This window comes from Apteryx rowi, unplaced genomic scaffold, assembly GCF_003343035.1.
Source record: "Apteryx rowi isolate R43461 unplaced genomic scaffold, aptRow1 scaffold_2034, whole genome shotgun sequence".
Classification (NCBI taxonomy): Eukaryota; Metazoa; Chordata; class Aves; order Apterygiformes; family Apterygidae; genus Apteryx; species Apteryx rowi.
Window position 1 is genome coordinate 1 of NW_020448347.1, and position 957 is coordinate 957.

At 68.1% G+C, this 957-nt stretch overlaps 1 protein-coding gene across 1 annotated transcript; it reads left to right on the forward strand.

The window, feature by feature from the left end:
• Window positions 1-150: 150 nt before the first annotated feature.
• Window positions 151-917, forward strand: LOC112965164 (saposin-C-like). The gene is made up of 2 exons (XM_026063936.1): window positions 151-270; window positions 750-917. Exons 1-2 carry the CDS (start codon window positions 151-153, stop codon window positions 915-917), a joined length of 288 nt encoding a protein of 95 aa, XP_025919721.1.
• Window positions 918-957: the final 40 nt, after the last annotated feature.

Here is a 957-nt window from a genome sequence, read left to right on the forward strand (position 1 = left end):
GGCATCAGTAGGGACACCCAGGGGGGCACTGGGTGGGCACCAGTGGGGACGACACCATGGGGGGCACTGGGTGGGCACCGGTGGGAGCTGTGGGTGGGCCCTGGCTGGACACCGCTGGGGCACCCGGGGGGCAGGCAGGGTGCCCGGCGGATGCTCACGGTGCCGGGCATGCAGGGGGATGCTGGACAGGACCCCGGCGAACTGCGCTGCGCGATCTGCAAGAAGGTCCTCAAGAAGCTCAAGAGTCTGGTGCCCAACACGCACAACACGGTAGGGGCCAGGRCGTGCGAGGGGTGTGCGAGGGGCATGCGAKGTCCAGGCAGGGGTGTGCAAGGCTGCGYGAGGCTGTGCAAGGGAAGGCCTGGCATGCAAGGCTGTGCAAGGGGGTGCCCACCATTGAAAGCCGTGCGAAGCTGTGCAAGCTCGTGCAAGCCCACGCAAGGCAGTGCCCACCATGCAAGGCCGTGGGAGCTCGTGCAAGCCTGCGCAAGGCCGTGCCAGCTTGTGCAAGCCCGTGCAAGGTGGTGCCTGCCGTGCAAGGCCATGTGAGCCCGTGCAAGGCAGTGCTCACAGTGCAAAGCCATGCAAGCCTGTGTGAGCTCATGCAAGCCCGTGCGAGGCAGTGCCTGCCGTGCAAAGCCGTGCAAGCTCGTGCAAGCCCGTGCAAGACGGCGCCTGCCGCACGAGGCCACGCAAGCGTGTGCGGGGCTATGCGAGGCGGTGCCTGACGCGGGGCTCTGCCAGTGCAGACCCGGGTGACGCAGGCGGCCCGCAAGGTGTGCTCCCTGCTGCCACGGGACATATCCGAACGCTGCAACAACCTGGTGAACCGCTACCTGGAGCCCATCGAGGCAGGGCTGGTGCGGGACGAGGAGCCCGCCAGCATCTGCACCAACMTCCGCTGGTGCCAGCCCTGATCCCAGGTGAGGCCCCCTCCCTCTCCACCCCTCCCACCCC